General features: G+C 42.5%; 2 protein-coding genes across 5 annotated transcripts; both read right to left on the reverse strand.

Annotated features, from left to right (window-relative positions):
• Positions 1-1,158: 1,158 nt before the first annotated feature.
• LOC146554057 (glutamate decarboxylase 1-like) lies at positions 1,159-15,466 on the reverse strand. 2 transcript variants are annotated; one of them, XM_085253321.1, is made up of 17 exons: positions 15,327-15,466; positions 14,181-14,299; positions 12,192-12,248; positions 10,586-10,723; positions 9,459-9,701; positions 8,351-8,441; positions 4,445-4,557; positions 4,184-4,299; positions 3,746-3,825; positions 3,601-3,655; positions 3,377-3,493; positions 3,231-3,295; positions 3,061-3,139; positions 2,241-2,390; positions 1,973-2,080; positions 1,725-1,814; positions 1,159-1,597 (listed from the first exon to the last, which is right to left on the reverse strand). In XM_085253321.1, exons 2-17 carry the CDS (start codon positions 14,254-14,256, stop codon positions 1,424-1,426), a joined length of 1,752 nt encoding a protein of 583 aa, XP_085109447.1. In that variant the 5' UTR covers positions 14,257-14,299; positions 15,327-15,466; the 3' UTR covers positions 1,159-1,423. The 2 variants fall into 2 exon arrangements, with proteins under 2 accessions (XP_085109447.1, XP_085109448.1); XM_085253322.1 differs by lacking the exon at positions 12,192-12,248.
• Positions 15,467-15,503: 37 nt separating this feature from the next.
• LOC146554058 (uncharacterized) lies at positions 15,504-19,474 on the reverse strand. Of its 3 annotated transcripts, none has more exons than XM_085253324.1 (8): positions 19,304-19,474; positions 18,375-18,451; positions 18,168-18,271; positions 17,991-18,048; positions 17,827-17,898; positions 17,614-17,745; positions 16,582-16,659; positions 15,504-16,505 (listed from the first exon to the last, which is right to left on the reverse strand). In XM_085253324.1, the coding sequence occupies exons 2-8, from the start codon at positions 18,418-18,420 to the stop codon at positions 16,384-16,386; spliced, it is 612 nt and encodes a 203-aa protein (XP_085109450.1). In that variant the 5' UTR covers positions 18,421-18,451; positions 19,304-19,474; the 3' UTR covers positions 15,504-16,383. The 3 variants fall into 3 exon arrangements, with proteins under 3 accessions (XP_085109450.1, XP_085109449.1, XP_085109451.1); XM_085253323.1 differs by having other exon boundaries at positions 18,168-18,298; positions 19,304-19,470; XM_085253325.1 differs by lacking the exon at positions 16,582-16,659 and having other exon boundaries at positions 18,168-18,298; positions 19,304-19,467.
• Between the last annotated feature and the right edge of the window lie 423 nt (positions 19,475-19,897).

Here is a 19,897-nt window from a genome sequence, read left to right on the forward strand (position 1 = left end):
TCACATCCTTGTGCTTCTCACTAAAATAAAAGACCGGCGCTGCGGCCAGAGGATTATAGAGCTTTCATTCTTAATCTCATCAGAAGGCCAGTCAATCATCTCAAAACATTCGGTCAAAAAGACTGACAATCACAAAAAGAAACACACGTATAGAGATTGCATCGCAGTAAAAGGTCAACAGGTAACGTTTTACAAACACCTAGTCTATAAGAAGTTATACATGAAGGACGATGGATTGCTGCGTTCCCGATTCTCTCTTTGGCTGACGATATCACTTTAAATAAACTTTACTCGGTTCACTGTGTTACAGCGTAACACGCATAAAGATACATGTACAATAAAATACCTGAATCTGCAATCACCTGCGGAAATGCAATAAATATTTTGTCTCATTCCCATATCATCAAATATGAATATATTAACATTGGTTTAAACACAAATGGGCATGATGTGACTGCAGGGAACGGACAACGAGCCAGAGTTTTACAACTTAAAGGTTGTCACAGACCTACGATAGCTTTAAATGGGGATCTTCTACGAGGGAAACTATTGCAGACTGTAGCTCTGTCGGATGGTCCGAAGTCGTGTAACAGCTTGACACTTAACACAACCTGTAACTATGCTGAGCACGTTAGCTTATTTTTAACACAGTGTGAGCCTAAAATACGCCGCTGCGGGGCTTTGGACACCGGGTTCAGGGGAAACAGGTCAGAGTGCTGAGATCAAACATATGTACAGCTGAAAGCACCACCATATTGTGCAGCACATGTATGATACAGCAGAATAACTTGATGATACTTGTAATACTTCGATCTGTTCTTTCCCCCCTTATTTTTCATTAATTTACCACACTCACTCACACACACATTTGCTGTGGCACACACACAAGACATTAAAAGACAAACATTAAAAGACTGCACACACACACACTCTCTTTCACACACTTGTGCCATTACAAGGCTCAATTGCACACAAAGACATTAGAGCACATTTGCTTTTAAAGGAAACTTCTATAGAAAAAAAAAATAAATTATTTTATATATATATATATATATATATATATATATATATATATATATATATATATATATATATATATATATATATATATATATATATATATATATATATATATATATATATATATATATATATATATTTTTTTTTTTTTTTTTCTATAGAAGTACCTATGTGGGCCAGAGCTAGTAAGAAACTCCAGAGGCTCTCTCATTGCTCGTTTCTTTCCAGCGGTGAAAACATTTAGAGTGCTGCAGGCAAAGGCAGACCGGAAAGAAAGAACCTAAAACGTGTCCTATTATTTCTCGGACTGCAGCACTGTGAATGTTTCACTCTGGCGTTCGCCTTTGCAGTAAAATCGATCACAGACTCCGGGAAGGCCCTGGAGCAGCGATGGCTGTGAGGTCTACAGGTCGTGGGCGAGCCTCTCGATCTCATCGATGAGGAAGTCGATGTCAGACTGGGTGACCGAAGGATTGGAGACGACCATTCTGAAGAAGTTTACTTTATTGCCCTGAGGCTGGTAGCCCACCATGGTGGTCCCTGACTCCATCATCATGGCCTTGATCTTTGGCGCCACCTGTTGGAGTGAAAAAGATGACAAAACAGAGCCTTGTATTCCTGAAAGCAATCTAATAATGTGAACATCTTTTATTGGCTGTTTGAAGCTGATCGTGGTGGAACTTATAGTGTGATTATAGTTGTACCCTGTGGAGTTTTTCTCGCCTCTCATCTCCATCTGGCATGCCTCTCAGGCTGGGTGGAATGTACCAGAAGCAAACATTGGTGTGCTGCGGCTGCAGGCAGAAATGAACACGTCAGATACAGATCACGGTGGGTTTTTATTTATTTATTTGCATTTACATACAACAAAATTCTGTTAAACAGCAGTGAATTAACCCTGGTGATTAAAACTGGACATTGGTAAAGGACAAATAAAAAGAGGGAAGCTCACCACTCCGTCAAACACCATCTCATATCCCTCCCTGTTCTTGATCTTGTTGTATAGGTACTGAGACAGATCCAAACACTTGTCAATGTGCTGCTCAAACCCAGTGGTGCCCTGCAGGGGAAAAGAGAAGCCAATAATTACAGTTAAGAACACTCAGTATAGCACTAAATAGCATTGCACTAACAAAGCCATGAAGGTTCTTATTGGCTTGGAGATGCTTTTCTGTCTTTTTTAGCCAGCATGTATGCACCCGTCTGTCCACCCGGCTCACCTTGGCTTTCCACATGAGCCAGAATTTAAAGATGTCCACATGCCGGCCACACTGGATGGCCTTGTCCCCTGTGTCATATGTAACGTCGTATTGTTTGTCTGGTTGGAAGAGGTAGCCAGCGCACATGGAGTTGCAGCCTGCTAGGATTCCCTACAGACAAAGTGCACAAACTGTTAACATTTCCTTTCACAGGTCTCCTGCCCAGGCTGTCATCATTTAGACATGTCAGACTACATGTACCAAGAAAAGCTGATGAGTATGAATGTGCAATATGGATATTCATAGAACTGTATTTTTCATAGGTTATAATGAAGAAAAAAAACCCAAAGTGTAATGGAAATGTTTAAGCTTTTGCTACATGTCTGTGTCAAACTAACCTTACTGAATGAAAGCCTCCATATTGTCTTATTCTGTCTCTGTGTTATCTTTCAGATATACAGCATGTTGATGTACAAGTTATCTTTTATTACACAGTGTTCTAACCGCAGATGGATAACTTGTCTTCATAAATGATTCGATTCTTTTAACTCAAAGAAAAGCATGAAACATGTTTGCTGGTGTGCTGCCTGTACTACTACCCCTTTACAAACATAAACAGAAGTAATTAAGAACATCAATAGCTGTAAAGCTCAATAGCTTTACATATGTATATATATGTGGACCTTATAATGCCAAGTGGCGACCTGCTCCAACGTTTGGATTAAAAAAGTCCCTAAAACTTGTCATCATAAATTTTTAAGGTGAAGTAATAGAAACAAGATACTGTGTGTGTGTGTGTGTGTGTGTGTGTGTGTGTGTGTGTGTGTGTGTGTTCCTGTACCTTTTCTCTGACCAGGATTGCTGAACACTGCAGAGGCACACCCATCATCTTGTGTGGGTTCCATGTGACAGAGTTGGCCCTGCAAAACATGTTGTCAGTGCTATCGTTAGCACGCTGAGGTTTCTTTTAAATAACAACACACAGGAGCTTATCAGTTCCCATGTGCTCACCTCTCAATTCCATTAAGCTTATGGCGATGCTTCCTAGACATCAGCAGTCCACCACCCCACGCACCCTAACGAGATAAAACAGTACTGTTAAAGGAGTGGATGACGCACTGAAGCTCCTGCTATCATCACTACTGCAAACTACTCACATCAACATGGAGCCACAAGTTATACTTCTCACAAATGTCAGCAATCTCATTGATGGGGTCAAATGCTCCATACACAGTTGAACCAGCTGTTGCATTCACAAACAATGGCACATAACCCTGCAGATGTAGTACCCAGGATAGATGAAAAGAAATGTGGTTAGAGATAAAAGTACATGGAGATGCAATTATATTAAAAAAATAAAAGGGGAAAAAAAAACCCTGACCTTCTGTTTAGCGTCGAGGATTTTGGCTTCCAAATCCGCAGGAATGACTCTCCCTCTGAAAACGAGCAGAGCAGCATGGAATCGCTGTGGATCTACATGTTGCACATACAGTATTCATCAGATGATTTCTGCAACGATTACAAACCTCTCATCCGTGCTGAGCAGGATCACGTTGTCAGTGCCGAAGCCCAGCGCAGCTCCAGCCTTCTTTATGGAGTAGTGGCTCTGTGGGGACACATAGCAGACCAAGCTATCCATGAAATACCTTTGAATTCAAAAAGGGGGGATATTTTGAGAGCTCATTGTTGCTTGACATTTTTCCTGCTCTCTGTCAAGTTGTCAAATTCAAAATACAAAAAAACTAAAATAATGAATTAATTGAAACAGCCAGTGCCCTGATTTAAACAGACCTACTGCTTATTCCCTGACTTTGATTAATCTACAGTCAATGAAGTAGCTTATCTGCATTGTTAGATTACCTGAGATGTACAGTGTGTGTGTGTGTGTGTGTGTGTGTGTGTGTGTGTGTGTGTGTGTGTGTGTGTGTGTGTGTGTGTGTGTGTGTGTGTGTGTGGTCACTTACATGCTCAGATGTGAAAAGGACAAGGCGGGGAGCAGCAGACATGCCCTTGGTCTTCACCTCTGGGAAATACTTGTACCGTGCGATCATCACACTGTACATGTTGGAGATAGCACCCCCTGTTAAGCACACCGCACACACATCAGTACCCTGGACAGCAGCACACAGTCTGTGCAGTGTACATCCACGTGGAATATTTGGACCAAAAGTCATACAGTAATATGAATATTGGCTATACATGGGTAGTGTGATTTACAGACCGACCTGGGGAAAAGAGGCCGTCACCCTCTCCGTTTGGCCAGCCAATCATCTCTCTCATTTTCTTCAGAGTCAGCTGTTCCATCAACACAAACACCGGGGCGATCTCATAGGTGAACCTGACAATCATAACACCGAGTAATGAATGCAGCACATCATTCAGAGACACTGAGCATTCTTATGCACTCGTAAGGCAGAGAGTCCACAGACTCCCCCAAAACACACACAGTGATATTCATTGTGTGTCCATATTATTCATTAGTCCTTCTATAATTCCATCTGCAGAGCACAAAAGTGGAGCTTGTGCTGACTGGGCTAATTAAAAAGTGGCCGATATGAGTCAACCAGCAAACATTCATATTCAAATGCCTCCTAAAATCACTCAGTGGTTTAATTAAAGCACACAAAGCTCTGATGGATATCTGTCAATGGTGCCGATCTCAGCGGCGACTCTGAATGGGGCTGATGTGATGGCTGAGAGAACTCTCGTGTGTGTGTGTGTGTGTGTGTGTGTGTGTGTGTGTGTGTGTGTGTGTGCGTGTGTGTGTGTGTGCGTGTGTGTGTGACAGAAGGACAGGGAGAGGGAGTGCTTTAAAGAGATAACAGCCAACAGAGATAACAGCCTCTGTTGGCCCCAGAATATAGAAAAAATGAGGGAGAGCCTATGCCTATGAATTTCATTATTTCATTAAAAAGATGAAAGAGAAAAGATTCAAAAACAACAAAAAAAGAAGTAATCTTCACACTCTTGAAATGAGCCAACGCTTTTAAAGCTTGATATGTGCCTGACCTCTCTGTCAGTTAATAAAAGATAAAACGACTGTTATCTCCACGAACAGCCACCAACAAAACTCCTGGAGAAGCTAAAGTGGGTCAAATGTGTCACAGAAAGGAGGCCTGAGCTTTTGCTCTCTTTGCTAAGTGACATTTCACTGCTTCCCACATGCACCCTTAACGCTGATCCCTGTTTACCCCGCTTCTAATGAGGCCAGTTACACAACGCTCCTCCACCTCCATCGCTGTAGCTTCACCCATCACCCAAATTAGAAGCAGCGTTATCTCCACGTTTCTTCGATTCCTCCCTGTCTTTTTCCCCTCCCCTCAAATAGCTATCTGCACAAGGGCTGAGGTTGTTTTTTGTAGTTTGGTAGAAAGGGGGAGGTATAAAGTCTGCGAGCAGAGTGAGATTTAGGGAAACAATGCAATGAAGAGAAGTGTGACAGAGGACAACAAAGGAAGATGAGGGGATGATGCAGGGTGCGCACAGAAAAGCACGCAGCAAAGCAACATCATGAAGCACGCACAACGCAGAGGCTGAGTGACAGAGAACAAAAACAAAGAGACAAAGAGAAATTGAAAAAAAAATATGAAAGATGAAGAAAAATAACCAAGGAGGCATTTTTCTTGTGTAAATATTTCTGCTGATGATTTTTAGCTTTTGTAAATGCGCTGGACTACTCTATGACTTCTGGGCTGTGACTATGATTTGCTACACCCAAGGATAACACTTCACTTTTCAGTCCCTCACTGGCCTCATCTCACCAATTTAGTGTCCTTTGATATAGTGGAATTATGGTTTATATAAAGCAGACTTAATAACCTGGATGTCTCATATTCCTTTCTTCTCAAAACTCATCCCAGCCACAGGACAAAAAAAAGGGACAAAAAACCCCAGTCAACCTTTTTAAAATTCTCCTTCTCTCTGAGTCATTTCACGCTGTAATGGCAATAATGGTGATCATTATCACAATCAGAGCCAATCATTGGTCTTTTCAGGGTGAAAATTACCCCTCAGTCACCTGCCTGTCCCCAGGGACAGCCCCTAAATGCCCTTATTATCATCATCAAGGGCACTCAATGTGTGCGTGTAAGTGTGTTTATGGATGTGTTTGTGTGTGTGTGTTTGCGCGTGTGTCTGTATGTGACTAACCCTCTGACCCCCCATCACCACCACACACATTCCTCTCAGCCCCTCAAAGGACCACTGAGTCCGTCTGTACCCACGGGGACAATAGAGCCGGAATGAGCACTCCGTGGGGAGCTGCGGCAGCCAGTTTCCACAATGTAACAGGGTTTTCTGTGCAGCCGGAGGACATTGTGTTTCAGTGTGGGGCCCAGCTGGCCTATCTGCTAACACCAGCTCACAATGAGCCTGTAGTCAATGGACTGGAAACCCTAGCTGCTGTATCTGGGACAGCCAGAGCTGGTGTGTGTGCATGTGTGCGTGTGTCATTATGAAAGCGTGCACAAGCGTGTGTGGGAAGTCAATGGCCCCGTCTCTTGGGGCATTCTTCCAACCAGGAAATGAGATGGGAAAGTTTTTCTAAGAAGGTAGTTTCCTATGCTAATGTTTTAATAGAAATTGGACAAATTAGGTGTCACAGTTTTCTTCTAGCCTTTGCTTTACTGTCCTCAGAAGCAAGTTTGGACAATATTCTTTTAGGTCTAAAGTGCATTGTCTTGTAATTAATGTTTATTCTGGGTGACCTTTTGTGCTGCACTCGTCCTGTTATTTTCTGCAGTTATGTGCCAACCCTTTCACCAAGTCAGACTTATGCAGGTGTGATTTTTGCACTTCACTGGAAGTTCAGTTCAGTTTTCTCCTATCTATGAATGCGGCAAGTCTGAACTGAGACTGAAGTCACGATACAAACATCTGTATTATCATATCATAGTTTCATTGTGATTGCCATATGAAGCTGTTAATGACTAGTTAAAGGAACCCAGTCTGTAAGAAGCTGTAATGTTTAAAGGTTGTTTGGGTAATGGGTGAACTGTAAATATATACAGAAACCATGCAGTTTATATTTTCTTCATGATCTAATAATGACTACATGATCGAGCCTTAGCTTAAAACAATCCTCATTCTTTCGTTATTATCTCCTCTAAAGAAATAAAAAAAAACCTACATAAATAAAGCACTCCTACCAAACCTCAGCTGTTTTTGACAGACCTTAACTGATTTGTGTCTCTCACTAATAAAACAGCTGCAGAATAAGTTGATTAGCTGATTGCCTCTTATTGTATTCTGTAACATTTCCCATTTCCAGCCTCCATTGTGCCATTTTGCAGCTTTTCTTTGTGTTATGTAACAATAGAATTTATTAGCCTTTGACTACTGACTGCTGGACAGACTAAACAGGTTATTTGATAATGACTGCTTTTGTTGTGGATAACTGGGGGTGTTTTTTCCACACACTTCTGATATTTCATACGTAAAAAGTTGAATCATTTCACTACGAATATTTTTGGAAGGTGAAATTATTAATATTTTAAACGTTGCTATTGATACACATCAAAATCTAAGAAAATCACATGAAAGTGACATTGCTATAAATATTAGGCTGATTATTGCTCAGTAAAAAATGTGGATGAACTGACTGTGGTCGTCTGTATGAACCTCTGTGAGTGTGCTTGTGTTTTGCTATAATTTGTCACCTCACTCCAGTAATCGTGTCACAGAGTTGTGGCTTTTCGTTCACAGCATGTCTGCGTCAGGATCTGTGTGCTGAGAGCGTGTGCAACTGATGTGGGGTTCAGGCCTTCTCCACTCAAGCTGGGTGAACATGTAACTGTGACCTGAGATCAATATGCAATCTAACCACCCCCTGGGGCTTGGTGGTGTGTGATATACACACAGTATAGCACTGTGCCAGACTACCATCTGTCAATACAGGGGGAGAAAACACAAACACTTTATATAATCGGCCTCCTTTGACCAGTGGTGGAGTGAGCCCAGGGGTACATCATAAGCACTTCCGCAATGCTAATATATGATGATGACTAGAGGCTATTTCCACTGGCCTACAAACAGGAAATATCAGTTGTCCCCCTGTGAATTGTATAGGTGTTTCCCTTCTATACATAAACTGTGTCAGGCACTCGGTACAGAGAGCGTACTGTGTGACTTACATGTTGGTGTTGGCGGTGGAGGTGAGCCACTCTCCAGCCAGACCAATAATGTCTAGGCCAGAAGATAACTGGTTAAAGAAGCGTGGGTGACCTAAAGGGAGAAAAAAATAATACAAAATAAATATTAAAAAGTTCAATAATGGGTTTAAATTCAGTCATCATTCAGGTTTCATTTTGTATTTCCATGGCCAACCATAATAGCAAAGGGATCTGACAAAGCGCTGCTCAGTGGGCCATAACAGCTGTATGACAAGCATTTAGACTCTCACACACACACACACATATACACACAGTGACTGTGTGTAGACCTGGAGCCTGTATGCAGTCATGGATACATGTACACTGTGGTTATGGAGGTGCCTGCCTCACATAATAAACAGAGTAATAAAAAGAATTAACAATAAAAATGAAATAACAGCTGTGACAAAAGAAATGAAAGGTGTGTGGTTTCAGCACCGCCGACAGCTCCTCCAGCCCACAAACTAAAAAAACAGCCACAAAATGTTTTGAGAAGAAAGAGAGGGAGAGAAAAAAGTGCTACTGAGTTGTAGACACAGTCAGTGACTGCCTGATATATAAAACCCGGGGGACAGTTTGAGCGTTGTCGTTTTTAACAGCTTGAATCAGCCCGTGTTAGGATCCCCTCAGGTGACACATGCTTTAATAAGTCGGGGGGTGGAAAAAAGGGAGGATGTGAAGTGAATTACCAGGGGTACAATACATATGGCAGTCATCTAAATAGGCTGTGTACTCTGCGAGAAATGGCCCATTCTCTAATAGTTTGTGTCCAAAATCCACACACTGAACATGTGTGGATATTAACAGAGATGTAATGTCCTGCTTTATTACTATAATGTGTGTGGCAGTAATAAGGTGCAGGACTACATCTCTCACTGCTGTTTGCTTTCAATGCAAAAAATTAAAAGTTAATTGCATCTTCGCCCACATCACACATACCAATCTCCTCTGCCATCAAAAATAACACACACCTCCATGTGAGTTACCCAAGCACATATACAAAAAAAAAACCAAAAAAACAAAACAAATCTTTCCCTGTTGAGGTAGGTTAATGTTTCCTCCACGATGAAGGTCGTCCCAAAGCCCTTACCTGTGCGGACGCCATATTTGAGCGTGTCTCTGCAGTCCACCAGGATCTGCTCCAGGGACTCGGGCTGGTCTGACAGCTCCAGGTTGAAGCCCTCGATCCCCTCCAGGAGCTGGTGAGGGTGGTGGAAATCCAAAACCTTTGTAGACCGGTCGAAAGTCTTCTTGACATAGTTGGTAAGGATGTCAACCACCTCCAGCAAAAACTGCATGGTGGGCTCTTCTCCATTTTTAGCCGGCAGTAGGTCTAAAAGAGGCGTGGGAAAAGTAGGGGAAATGAAGCCATTTGTGATTCTGGGAGCTAATATCTGAGCACGTCAATCGATTAGCTTATCTTTTGTAAAGCTAATGCACTTTGTTTTTGAGTGAAATTCTAAAATTCTCTCCATTTTCCCCACAGTTTCTCGGGCTACATTTCTGTGCTAGATCGAATAAAGACGGCTCCATAATTGGTCTTAGGTTTTGGCTAGCAGGCTTTAAGTTGTGAAATAGCCATCAAAACACACAAAAGACATTTCTCAGCAGACATTTTAACAGGAAAGAGTAGGCAAACACTTATGTTTAAGATGACATCAAAATAAATTCTGTTCTTTGAAAGGAAAGTATTTTATATTTAATCTAAGAAAAAAATAGTGCTTTGTAATCTATTTATTCCGTCGCGTTGTCTTAATTTACTTTAAAAAAAACTGATACGGACATGAAAATAGCACAAAATCACGCTTGCGCTAAATTAAGGTGTTAAAATCAGCTTTCCCCCCTCACTTTGTAAGTCACATTTCTGCCACCGGAATATCCAAGTATTTTAGTTCTGCAAGGCTTTTATAAAGCCTCGAGTTTAGCCTCCGAAAGCACGGTTTACATCACAATACATACATGAATAACCCAACCACAGTTTGGCCTCTCGTTCGTTCTGTTGATATTGGCCTAATAATTAATTTTCCTGTAAAGCTCACTGTCATTATCAAGCAAAAAGAGGACAAACGCAGAGATAGCAGACAGACAAGTGAAGACGCTCTTCTCTGTTGTATGTCAAGAAAGCCATGTTTAAAACGCCCGAGTTATAATAATAACAATAATAATGTTGGTGTTTTTTAAGGAAGATCTGGGATAGCGGAAGTGTGGTTTCCTCACCTCTCGCGAACAGGTTGGAGAAGTCGGTCTCGGTACGGCGGAAGCGCGCGTCCCTGTCGCTGTTATCGCACGAGAGCAAGTTCTTCTGGCCCGCGAGCCTCCCCTTCTCCTCCAGGCTGTTGTTCTTCTGCAGGAACCCTAAGGTGTTGCACGGCGAAGAGAAGGAGTTATCACCAAACATCTCCATCCCACTCATAAAAAAATAAAAAACAAAAAGAAAAACGGCGAAATTAAAATATAACAGAAAATAAATTTTAAAAAAAAGCAAGAAAGAAAATTGAGATTTTTGTGAAATTTTTTAATCAGCCCATAAACAGCCGGAATACTTCAATCTGAAAAGCTTCTCTGTTGGAGGCCAAATTTATAAGCTAAGTAGGAAAAGGAAGCACCCGTGGGTGCCCGCCTTATCCCGTGACATCACAGCCTCACCCCGTCAGGAAGCGCCCAGCCAGCTTGCCCCTCCCCTATGGGCGCAGACTGATTGCCTCGGTGCTCAGGACAGGCTGCCACACACAGCCAATAAATATACACCCTCCGAAGAGGGGTTAATGAAGGATGCAAAGTGCCCTGAAGCAGCGTGTCTCTACAGGGCCACCGTCAGATTTTATAAGCTTTTCGCATATATGTGCAGAATAATGCGTGGGCCTAATTGCGCGTCAAAAACACGGGGAAGCCACACGTTCTTTGTCGCTTAAATTAAAAATATATTTTCAGTGAAAATGTTCATTGCTCATTAATAAAGCGTATGAATAATTAGTGGCCACTGCGCGGGGTTAAAACGTCATTTAACTAATGAAAATCCGATGATCACTTACTAAAAAACCAAAAACAAACAAAACAATGTCAGACTTTCTCAGACTTGTGCTGCAGCAAAGCGGTCAATAATGCGCCTTTTGAATGGGTAGAGCTTTACGTGACACTGAATTCAACTTGCGTGACTGCAAATAAATAAACATCCACACTTTCCATCGTGTGAGCCTCTGAAAGAAGCAGATTCCTTTAAGTGATGGAGAAAATAAACGTCACATCCACCCCCTCCACTGTAACAAAAAAGAAAATAGAAAAAAAAGGGGGGCTATTAGAGACACTGACAGTAAGCCTGAGAAAAGTGACTCAAGAAATAACCGGATGTGATAGGAAAAGCAAATCGTTACGAGTTATTTTAAGGCACGTTCTGCTTTCTGTTTCCAGGCTTGCCCCGGAGATTTTTCTATTGGTGCTGAAATGGGAAAGACAGGGGAGGGTGCAAGGAGGGGCGGGGGGCCTGATCCGGGGCTCTCCTCAGCAGACCTACAGGCTAATGTCCAGTGACCTTTGGAAGATGGAAACGCACACTGACAGTGTGGAGGACGGCCCCGCTCTATCAACCTGTAATGTGGCCTATATTTCTGAGGGCCTCGAAATGAGTAAGATCATAATAAATCGTAAAAGAAAATGTGAACCGGTCAGAAGGAAAAAAAAAGGAAGGAAAGCAGTCATAACGGAATTCAATATCGAGAGCCATGGTATGTCAAAAAATCTTTTAAAAAATGTATTTCTTTATTTCATTTTCTTAAATAACATCTTCAAGATTAAACCATTTTTTTCGTGGCGAAACAAAACTTACCGCAAATCTTCATCCCCAGTTTCCTTGTGCATCCGTGCATCCACGCGTATTCGTTGGCTAAAACAAAATGAACGTTTGAGTTTCTGAGCGTGGAGACCGCGAGCAAATGTGGTGAGGCGGGTGATGGAGCACAGCGTGCACATGGAACAAAAAATAAATAAATGGAAGCGTGAAGGAGCGACTCTTGGCCAGGTGTGCGACTGTGGGGTGTTTGGGTATATTCATATTTTCTGTAAAGAATTGCACGGACTGTTTTGCTTTGTTGAACTCGGATTTAGCCTCCTTACACCCCCTCTGATCACAAGAGGGAGGGGGGGAGGGGGGGGGGGGGATGAGTCTGCTAACACTTCCGATTTGAGTTCAATCAATAGGGACCGACAGTGACCCGCACGGCAAATCCACGCCGGCTCACACACCCAGCCAAAGGGCGGACTGGAATTAACACCCGTGAAATGAGCTCACGGAGGAGGGCAGAAATTAATTGAGTGGATCGCAGTATGTGAGTGGAGCGAGCTGGTAATGTCTCTGGTCTGGAAGTATACAGTAGGCGCTTGAAGCACAAACTTGGAGCGTAGTGCGTCGACGTACACACACACACACACACACACACACACACACACACACACACACACACACACACACACACGCCCATGCATATACACTTAGTGCCACACACATGCACATACAAACCGGAGCGTGGACACGCGTGAGCTGAGATGGAGAAGAAAGCCTCAGGGAACAAGATGCAGAGCGCTCGGCGCAAAAAGTGAGAAGCGACGAGGCGAATGTACCTGATGTAGAACTTGCGAAAACAAAAAAACAAGCATTTAAATTTACTGAAGCAATCTCATTCCGACAAAAAACAGCCCTAGGTGCGGAGGCCGAGGCATAAAAACACACATACACGGACACACACACACAGACGCGCGCGCACGCAAAGCCGCCAGGCGTGAGATGGAGCGTGGCAGAGAGATAATGGCAACATCCAGCAGCAGCAGTACGCGAGCAAACAGACAAAACAAACATCCTAGTTTAAAAGGACATTTTCTTGGTTTAAATTTCCATGAAAGAAAAAGTCTGAAGATTTTTTTATATGTTTATTGGCACTCAAGGGCCACAAATAAAAGATTTCGAAATTTTGTATCCGGTAACGAGGAAGGGAAAATAAAGCATGTATTTGCACACCGGACAAAAGGAGCTGCAGGCTATCCCTGTAACGTTTTTCTGAAAAAACAAAAACTGCAATTATTTCCCTGCTTTGGACTGCAGATGGCTGCTCAAGTGTGCTCTAATGGAGTCAATTTTGTGTATGCGACAAAGGCTCGACGTGATTAATTAACCCACAGGTTAATGCACAGGTTTAGATTTTTCTTTTTCTTTTTTAAAAAGGAAGCGAATAAAAAGCATGCCTAAACTATGAGAATTATTACAGACAATTCTTATATCAAATTTTTTTGCTTTATCAAGACGAAAGGTGCACAGGATCAAATCTTCAAATCTTCATGTTTTTAATTTTGGGTTGAAACTCATATTTTGAATAGAACACGTTCAGGAAAAACGCTCCGAGATCGTTAGAAATGCCAGCGCTTTAATGGCGCATTATTTCTGCCAGGTCCGCCGCTCGGCGCGCACCGCTGGTCCGCCAGACAGCGACAGGCAGCTGTGATGGCTCTGTTTTTAACCGGAATGATTAACGACGGAGCCCACACAGCAAATGGCCCGGACTGCACTCTCCTTTATCAGACAGGGAAGGAGGGGAGAGAGACAGAGAGGGAGAGAGAGAAGCAGACAGAGGCGCGTGGAGGGTGAACCTGGGTTTAAACCGCTGTGCTGGCGATAGATCGCGCTGCAGAAGTGTCTTTGAGCAAGGCACCGAGTGGCTTTCACCACAGCCCGAGCGCTCTGAAGACTGAAAACCATAAACACAATTTAGCCTCGGGGAGCCGAAGCCAAAGTGTTGTTAACAGGGAGAGGAGTGTGGGGACCTACTTGTGGTCGGAGGTCTTAAATTAGCTGAGTTGGGGTCTTGTTCCCCGCCGGCGGCTCTCGGCTCAGACGTAGCCATCAGTCCTGTGTTACTTTGGTTTCCGGGTGCGGGAATTATTCAGCTGCAAACAAAACGACTCAGTGTTAGGAGAGACTGCGTGTCGGATTTCCGATAACTGCGTGCAGTTTAAACGGCAGGCCGAGATTTTGATCAGAAAACGCTTTTGCTCCGTGAGTCACCAGGAGCGCTTCATTCTCCCTTAAACGGCTGAAGCCGCGCAATTTGGAGTGAGTTGCGCACAACGCGCAACCAAGACGCACATCGCAACACTTTGGGGGATAAAATGGCTGCATGGGTATAGGTTTTATTTAGAGACACTCTTCGGATTGTGTTGCTTTCAGTCAGCTGTTAACTAACCCAGCGCTGCTGCATGACACAGGTTTACAGATGGGCCACAGATTTACAGATTTGTTTTTTGTTTTTAAGTTGGGAACTAGCAAAAGAAACATGGCTCGTTCTTGCAGTAAGTTCTTGTGGATCGTTAAAACCAAATCATCGTTTAATTTAAAAAGAAAAAAATGTTTTGTTATATAACAGATGACATTTTAAACGACCAAAACCAAAATATTAAAGAAAGAACAGGTAAGGCCCGCGTTTCCCATCGTATAAAATCACCGAGATGATCAGAAAATCAGAATAAAACGAATGCATTAAAATGATACTTCACAGGCAGCAAATATTGATAAAATGAGGTGACAGTGTCCACATAAATAACCGTTCCCCGTTCATGTGTTGACTCAGTAATCGACATTTCAATTAAGATATGCTTTGAACACCACCCTTACTACAATGTCATCACGAGACAGAGAGGCAGCGAGAGAGGGAGAGAGAGAGAGAGAGGCTGAACAACTAATAAATTCGTTTTGTCTCCCGTCTGGGAATGATTTATGTGAGAATTCTATTATTATTATTATTATTATTATTATTATTATTGTTTAATTTATGCTCTGATATTTTGTCCTCCAAAGCTGATCGCACGATATCAGCGGCTGAAAAGTGGAGTGGTTTAAGCATCTTCCCCCCCAACCTCTGTCTCTGAAGAAACAGACACGAAGGGTGCAGCTGGAGAAGAAAAGAAGGGATCTTACCGGCTCACGGGGCGCACAGGTTGTCGAGTCCAGACAAAGTACAACTTAAATGTTACAACTGCCACCCGAAGGCGCGACAAGAAACAGTCCAGTGGTGGCGATGGCGGAATATCAACAGAGCGCACTGATAAAATCCCATCCGGCGGCGCGCAAGTGACCCTTTCTCACTCAAGAATATTTTTATTCGTTATTTATATCTGAGGATCCGGCTGCCCATTGGTCTCTTCACGCAGGCATGAGTCACAGCCTTGCCTCCCACCCTGACGGCTAATGAAGCTTCCCTGAGTGCTACTGACAGCTGCAATCCACTTTAAGGAACCAAACAAGCAAAAGGAAAAATACCGATGACGTTTACCCGCCCCTGTGTGCGTATATGTGTGTGTGGGCGAGCTCTTGTGTCTCCAGGTGTGGGTGGGTGTCACAGGGATGAGGGTGGAGACTTGAATGTAAATTTGGTTAGAAATTGACCTTGGAATGAAACTGCACAGCTGGGCTTTTAAATACCAACAGATACATATTCAGGACATCCGGTCCATCTCCTCATATCTGTTGATTGATTTGGTTTTGGGGACCTGTGGAAGCTGTTAGGTCATTTATTCCAGAATGGACACACGTATTATAAAGCGAGCAGGACAAGCCATCCAGGAGCCATCCATCCATGCAAGCACTGTCTGTAATATTCACCTTCATGAGATGAAAACATTGCCTACATCATAATTTCTGACCTACTCACTGCTTTAACCTCGCCACGGACAATAACGCCGAGACTTCAAAGCATGGCGGGCGCTGGCTTAGTGTCCTTTCTGTCATCCTCACGTCTGCCTCTGGATCCAGTGCACAGACAGGGACCAGCCATTATGTTCATTCAGCCGCTGCAATTTATTCAGCCTTTATCAGGAGCCAATCATATCTTTCTACACTCACAAGTGACATGTGGAGATGCATAAAGATAAACTCAGACTGATGGCATTCAACAAGGAGGCTTAGCTGCTGGGATTTACATCTGCACTAAAACAGGGCACATAAAAGGTCTTCACTGCTTATGAGTTTACATAGGCTAACATTTTATTTGTGCTAATTTAATTGCCGCCATAACAAAAGACTGGAGAGTGGACCAGATGGACTCCAGAATCAGTTCTTTTGTTTGGGTCACGTTACAGCTCTCATCCACAGTGAAAACTGAAAAACAAAACAAGTAAGAAATCATGACTTTGGTCTCTCTTGTTTCATGCACAAATTTGTGAAATTTACATACTCCTTATACCACATCTTTTCCCTGTCATGCAGCATCGCTTATCATCTTCACAGAGAGAGAGCTGATGTTTAAAGAATCCTGAAATCAAAGCCATGGGAGGATTCAGCAAACATGGTGGCAGACGTGCAAACTTCCAGGGGAAAGTGTTTTTTTGTTGAATTTCATGCAATCTGAATGATGATACATAAACATGTTTTTGTATGTCCTGGTGACAGTTTAGATAATGTTTTAACATAACTGCTAGAGTCAGCATCAAAGGGTTGGCCAAGTTGGCTGCAGAGTGTCCAGATTGCTGCTAGGAGACCAATAGTTGGAGACTGCTGATGACACTTTAAGTGATGATCAAACATAACCGCTTAGAAGATTTTTGACTTTTAAATATCTGTTATTATAACAAGAATGAGGAACACGAATGCAGCATTTACATATCATCAGATCTATAGGCCGAAACTCCTCAGCTGCTTCTTTGTGTTGAGCAGTTAGCTGCTAACTGTATGTGCTGTGTGTTCCTAGTGTTCAGTTTTAGCATGTCTGGTCATAAAACTGCAGGGTTGTATTTTCCAATGCATTTTTAGCATCAGTTCAAACAGGTTAAGGTATTTTACATTTAATCACATAATGATTCTCAAAATGGATATGACTCTGATCGAGTGGATTCATTTACAGTCTCTTCTGCAGGTCAACGTGCAAATGTTTATCGGATTTATCAGGAAGCGTGTGTGTGGTTTGTCCGTATATTTTCACGGCTGATCTATCAGCGATTTATCAGTTCACATTTTCAGGAAATGAGGGCATCCGCTCAGTCCACATGAGCTCCTTTAATTCCAGGTGAAAATATGAGAGAATATGTAACTGTCACTGTGTCTACACTGAAAAGACTGCAACTGTGGGCAGCAGCAGTGTGCCTTAAAATAAACACAATATATGCTGTACGACCTGCTAGACAGGTCGTACAGCTTTAATAAGGGTAAATATGAGCAGGAGGGCATGGCTTGTGTTTGTAAACATGGTTTTCCTTTTCATAATCATCACCATGATCATCATCATCTGAGGCTGATGAAGAGGAGCAAGATGAGCTATGAGAGGGGTCCTCATCACTTCCAGAATCAATGTCATCATCATCCTCATCACTTTCTTCCTCGTTGCTTTTCTCTGCGTGTTGCTCTGATGGAAAAATCAAACAACACCTTCGATGTTTAGTCTGTAACATGCAGCCTAAAGTGTTTGTACAAAGACAACTGTCACCTTCCAGCAGCTTCTTCTGGATCAATGGGAGGAACTCTGAGGCCTCAGGATTGTCTGGCTCGTAGATGAGAACTGGAGCGAGGAGAGAAGAGGCAGCATTGACTAACTTGATGGTTCGCTGACTTATTCATTGACCGACAGATAGATGTATAGCAGATACGTACTCATGTGACAGAGTTTAACAGCCAGCTGGAAGTATTTGTCCTTCAGAGCTCTGAGGAACTGAAAGATAACATTTTCACTTTAAAGTTAAGCAAAAACATTTCAGACATGCAAAGAAAAAAGCACTCTGTGGACAGAGCATGAAGTGTGGACAAGCTGGACCAGTTGCATTGCTATACCTTCATTAAAAGCTCCACTGGAGCCTTAAGGTCTTCACACTTCACATTCACGTTCTCAGTCTGTTCTTTGTCCTCTTTAGCTTTATACACGAGGAGAGGTTCGGCTGGTGCGTGAGCATTTGTTGGTCCCCCTGACAATCATCACCATAATCACTTTTTAATGTTATTTCTTTTGCCTTCGTGCTTTGCATTTAATCCTGTACCCACCTGTTCCTTTCGAGCCTGAGGACTTTAACATCTCAGTGCCTTTCATTTCCAGCTGCTCCACAGGTGCTCAGCCAATCCTAAAATCACAGGTGATCTGTGTCAGAAATGTATCAGAGGCGTATCTCATTGGTCTGATCACTGGCTGGAAGAATTTCGATACTGTGTGGCTCTAGAGGTGGGCCACACACAAACTCAAAGAGCAGCTCAACATTATAAAACAATATGAATGCAGAGAACAAGTCTAAATAAAAACCAAATGCTGTCTAGAATAAAGGGCAACATTTACATATAGATGCTCAGGGGGTCTGTGTTGGTACTTGTTCGCGTACTGTAGGACAGACTTTGAAAGCAACAGCTTTCAAAGTCTGTCATCTTCACCGGGTGTAAATTCCCTTCACCACGTCCCATAGTTGCAGTCTAATTACTTATTTCATGTGTACTCTGAGAGCAGAAACACCTCTTATCCTGTTCAACTTTACATAAATGAATAATAATGTTTGTTTTTTGTTGCCCAAAACAGGACATATATAGCAGCCTTTGAGAGTCTTGCTGCTTATGGTCTTCTTATAATAACTACCAGATGAGCGTTTTAATGTGATTACTCAGGAACTACCGTTTTTGTCATCTCACAAAATCAAAAAATGAAATACTGATGACAAGCAGAGGAACACGTGAAGCAAACGTTGTCATTAAAATCTTTTCACCATCCGGTTTGCAAGTTGCTTTAGCAGAAAGCAACATCCAGGTGAAGACACAACAAAAATACTAATTATAATTATTATACATCTTCTTAATAGGATGTGTAGGGCAGTGAAAAGACAAACTTGAAAAATGTGTGACCCACTTAGAGCAACGAGTGTCCTGCCCAACAACTGCATAGCATGAGCAGCCTGTGAACAACAGGGCTGCAATTCACAGAAACAGCAAACCTGTAGCTAGTAGAAGCAGACCGTCACGGACACCTGCTGTTGCACAAGATGTTTATCTGCTTTAAGTCTGAGGTCCTGTTCTGTGAATTTCTGACTGTTTCTTGCAGTGGAAGTTGACGGTTGTTACTTTAGCTGTCGGAGAAGGAGGTAAACAGCCGTTACTAAGCAACGGCGTAACGCCCACTCGCTGTGGCCTTCATTGTTGCCGGAAATTTGGACATTATATCAGAGACATGCCAAGCAGTTAATGATGATTTGAAATCTATGGAATGAATGAATGAATGGCACTCCAGCAAAGATCTATTAAAAATTCTCTAACATTTAGATGCGTGTTATTTATTCTATTTTGTATAGTTCTTTATTCTAATGTATATAGTATTTCATTCCTAATCTTATCTTATCTTATCTTATCTTATCTTATCTTATCTTATCTTATCTTATCTTATGGAAGCAATGGTCCTGGGAATTTTTTTGTTTTTTAAAGCAGAAACGAGTGCCCATCACGGTGGTTAGCACTGCTGCCGCACAGCAAGAAGGTCCTGAGTTCAATTCTATCATCAAGCCGGGGTCTTTCTGTGTGGAGTTTGCATGTTC

Source organism: Mchenga conophoros, linkage group LG18 (genome assembly GCF_057382185.1).
Source record: "Mchenga conophoros isolate Kocher_MC1m ecotype Shallow Benthic linkage group LG18, M_conophoros_male_GT1.1, whole genome shotgun sequence".
NCBI classification, from domain to species: domain Eukaryota; kingdom Metazoa; phylum Chordata; class Actinopteri; order Cichliformes; family Cichlidae; genus Mchenga; species Mchenga conophoros.

Bases quoted from the DNA above. Each gene is read 5' to 3' on its own strand.
- LOC146554057 (XM_085253321.1), bottom strand. From the start codon at position 14,256: ATGGCTACGTCTGAGCCGAGAGCCGCCGGCGGGGAACAAGACCCCAAC. The intron at 9,702-10,585 runs GTGAGGAAACCA...CGCCTCTTTTAG, and splicing joins CTCCAACCTGTTCGCGAGAG to ACCTACTGCCGGCTAAAAAT. The intron at 1,598-1,724 runs GTACAACTATAA...TCACTCCAACAG, and splicing joins GGCGAGAAAAACTCCACAGG to GTGGCGCCAAAGATCAAGGC.
- LOC146554058 (XM_085253323.1), bottom strand. From the start codon at position 18,420: ATGAAAGGCACTGAGATGTTAAAGTCCTCAGGCTCGAAAGGAACAG. The intron at 18,299-18,374 runs GTGGGTACAGGA...GATGATTGTCAG, and splicing joins CTCAGGCTCGAAAGGAACAG to GGGGACCAACAAATGCTCAC. The intron at 16,660-17,613 runs GTGATGATTATG...CTTTGATTTCAG, and splicing joins CTCAGATGATGATGATCATG to GATTCTTTAAACATCAGCTC.